Source organism: Nestor notabilis, unplaced genomic scaffold (assembly GCF_000696875.1).
Source record: "Nestor notabilis isolate BGI_N333 unplaced genomic scaffold, ASM69687v1 scaffold23081, whole genome shotgun sequence".
Classification (NCBI taxonomy): Eukaryota; Metazoa; Chordata; class Aves; order Psittaciformes; family Psittacidae; genus Nestor; species Nestor notabilis.
The window spans coordinates 1-2,860 of record NW_009915474.1 but is presented as its reverse complement, the minus strand read 5'-3'; the positions used below and the strand labels follow the sequence as shown (position 1 = coordinate 2,860).

General features: G+C 43.3%; 1 protein-coding gene across 1 annotated transcript in view; it reads right to left on the bottom strand.

Moving 5' to 3' along the window:
• Positions 1-2,340, bottom strand: part of ANHX (anomalous homeobox) — a 10,316-nt gene extending 7,976 nt beyond the window's left edge. The window contains exons 1-3 of the mRNA XM_010024167.1: positions 2,092-2,340; positions 1,303-1,427; positions 982-1,105 (exon numbers count right to left, since the gene is read on the bottom strand). Of these exons, the coding sequence (XP_010022469.1) occupies positions 982-1,105; positions 1,303-1,427; positions 2,092-2,340 (498 nt within the window). The remainder of the gene's footprint in view (positions 1-981; positions 1,106-1,302; positions 1,428-2,091) is intronic.
• Positions 2,341-2,860: the final 520 nt, after the last annotated feature.

The following is a 2,860-nucleotide window of genomic DNA, read 5'->3' as shown; positions in this document are numbered from 1 at the left end:
TCTTCCCACAGAATGACAGCTTCACATCACTAACATGACACTAATAGCATGAGCACTAATGCATTTAGCACATTACACAGTTTTCACAAACTGTAAGCAGCATAAACATCTGTATCGTGTTCACAGAAAAATTTCTGCTGTATTAAACTCTTAAAGAATGAGATCACATAAGTGAAGAATGTATTGAGAAACTAATGCATAAGTGATCATTGTATCCTGACCTTTTAGGACTTAACTATGCAACCTCATTATGCTCCCAATTCAGATTGGGGGTGGGGGGGGAGGTTTTAATGATAATTTGGAAGTTGTTGCTGCTTTGTGAAAAGGATAAGAAATAAACCAACTTCACGCTGCAGAACTATTCACCAAGCCATCCTGCCTTACGTGAGAAAGGTGCTGGAAAAATTGAGCACCACAGAGACAGACTTCACAGTCTGAAGCCTTCACCTTGCGAGGTAGTAATCAACAAGGATTACTGAATTAATCCACATGTCACTTCCATTACAGATTTATCCTTGTTCAAATAAGGAAGACAGATGCAGACACGAATACAGCCTATCATGTTTTCAAATTCTGTGAATTTAATGTGATAAGGCAGTATAAAATATATTCTGGTAAGCAAAAAAGCAATTTAATACAGGCTATAACTCACTCAAGTCAGAACTATTTATCACTGTAATACAGCTCTTCTGAGCGATGGTTGTTTTGCTGCCTATGCTGAACCACTACCAAATCAGAACTGTTAGAAGCTCAGTAAGGAACTTAATTTCCCCTATTCTTTTTGTCCAAGGCAAGTGAGATTACTTAGCATGAACCTGATGATTCTTCTAAGGAAACCTTCAGGAAAAGATCAAGTCTGGGGAATCCCAGCCTCATCGGGGTTTAGAAAACAAGGATTTAGAATGAAATCAGTTATAGGCCCCTGATCACAGAGTTCTGCTTCTCTGTGATGAGACTTGGTTAGAAGTAGCATATCCCTACCCGCTGTTTCTTGTTTGGATTTGTTGTCACCTCTGCAGCAAACCTGTGCAGTTGCTGGCGCACTTCATCCGAATAGTTTCGATTCTTCAAACCTTCAGGACAAAGGGAAATAGGTGGAGGATTCCTGTACACAGGAGAAAACAGGATTAAAAAACGACCCCAAAAGTGTCATTCACATTGCCACAAGTGGTCAAAACGTCAAGAACCACCTAGCTCTGAGAAGCAGCATCCTGAGATGCAAAACCAGCCTCTGCATCTCTACCCACTGCATCTGCCAGATACAGCAGAGAAAAAACAAATCAGTCCCCCACACCGTGGTACCTCTTCCTGCAGCGGAACTTCTGCAGTGGTGTCAGAAAATCTGTGTGGTGTTGTTCCATAACCCTCCGGTAGTGAATCTCATGCCAAAGTTGCACCAGCTTCTCCTTCTGTTCTGCCTTGCTACACTAAAACCAGAACAGTATGTAAGCAAATTCTCTCCAGGTACTTAGCCAGGCTTCCTATAAAGCCAGAAACTTCCTATAAAGCCAGCTTCCCTCAACAGTCAGAAACTTACTCAGAGATTCCTACTAGCTTGACAAAACTGGTAGCATTATCCAAGGATATGGCTTCTTGTACTTTCCTCTAACGTACAGAAGGAGTTGCCTAATTCCTTCTTCTTCTGTGGTGAAAAGGGCTACATTATCAGATCTAGAGGCCAAAATTCCTCCCCTTGAATAGTACCATCCAGCCTTCCTCATATCTTCCCATCCTGCAAGCCCTCTAGACCTGGCCTCCCCAAGACTTTTACATCCTGAGCCCTAAAAATTTGTGAAAAACTCAAAGAACCATCACACTAGAGAACAAAAATCCTGCTTTCACAAACTACAGCCAACCCCATAATCACCCAATTACCTTTTGCCCCTTGGCTGATTAATAGTAACTGCCTGTAGCAAAGTCTTTATCCTGCACTTCAGGTCAACCAATGTACAAATATCACCTTCCACCGCTGAACACCAGCTGGAAACACTCCATGTCCTGCAGTTTGGATACCTCTGCACTAACAGCTCTAACTGCTGTTTTTCTAATACTTCTTTTGTCTGCATGAAGAAACAAAGAACATATCCCTACCTCCAGCAGTCTGCAGGCTGTGTCATGCTGCCCTTTCTGGATATGAACAAACACGCAAGCTTGGACAACGTGGATGTTAGTGAGAAAATACATCTTGTGTTTGCATCCCATCATGGCCCCAACCAGCTTCTCCAGACTAGGAAATGAGCTCTGGAGATCCTGGCAAAGCTGTCCTGCTAGATCCAGCAGCTTGGCAGGTGGGGGATCCTTATTTTTATCCCTGTTTAACATGGCCATGAACCGCTTCATTCTTATGTCCTGTTGGAAGACTTTTCTATACAATGCACAAAGTTGTGGTTAGATAAAAACTATTATCTCCTATTTTTAGCTTCTATGGTATGTTTGCTTTTTTTTTTTTTTTAATAATAAAGAAATCCACTGTGCTGTTAAAAGCAGTCTGAGGATCTCAAAACACTTACAGCTAGGCCTAATGGAGCCCTGAAAGCCTAAAGCCACACCAGGTTTGTGGCTGAGAAAACTAAGCTCAAAAAGTCACCTCAAACTCGCCCCAAAACTCGGTGGCTGAAGGAGGAACTGCACACGGGGGTGGCCCCAGTCGTTCCCACTTAAGTCTGTGAGTGGCTGGGAACACCGGGGGTGCTGCAGAAGTGCCAGCACTGCCCACCCCACTCAGAGCCCGAACCTCCATACCCAGCTCACCACGGGAACAGATTAAAAACTACCAGAACACGAAGTCTAGAGACACTCAAATGAAATTAATTAGTTTTTTCCTCCAAAATGGCACGGGACAGGGGCAGGGGGCCGGTAT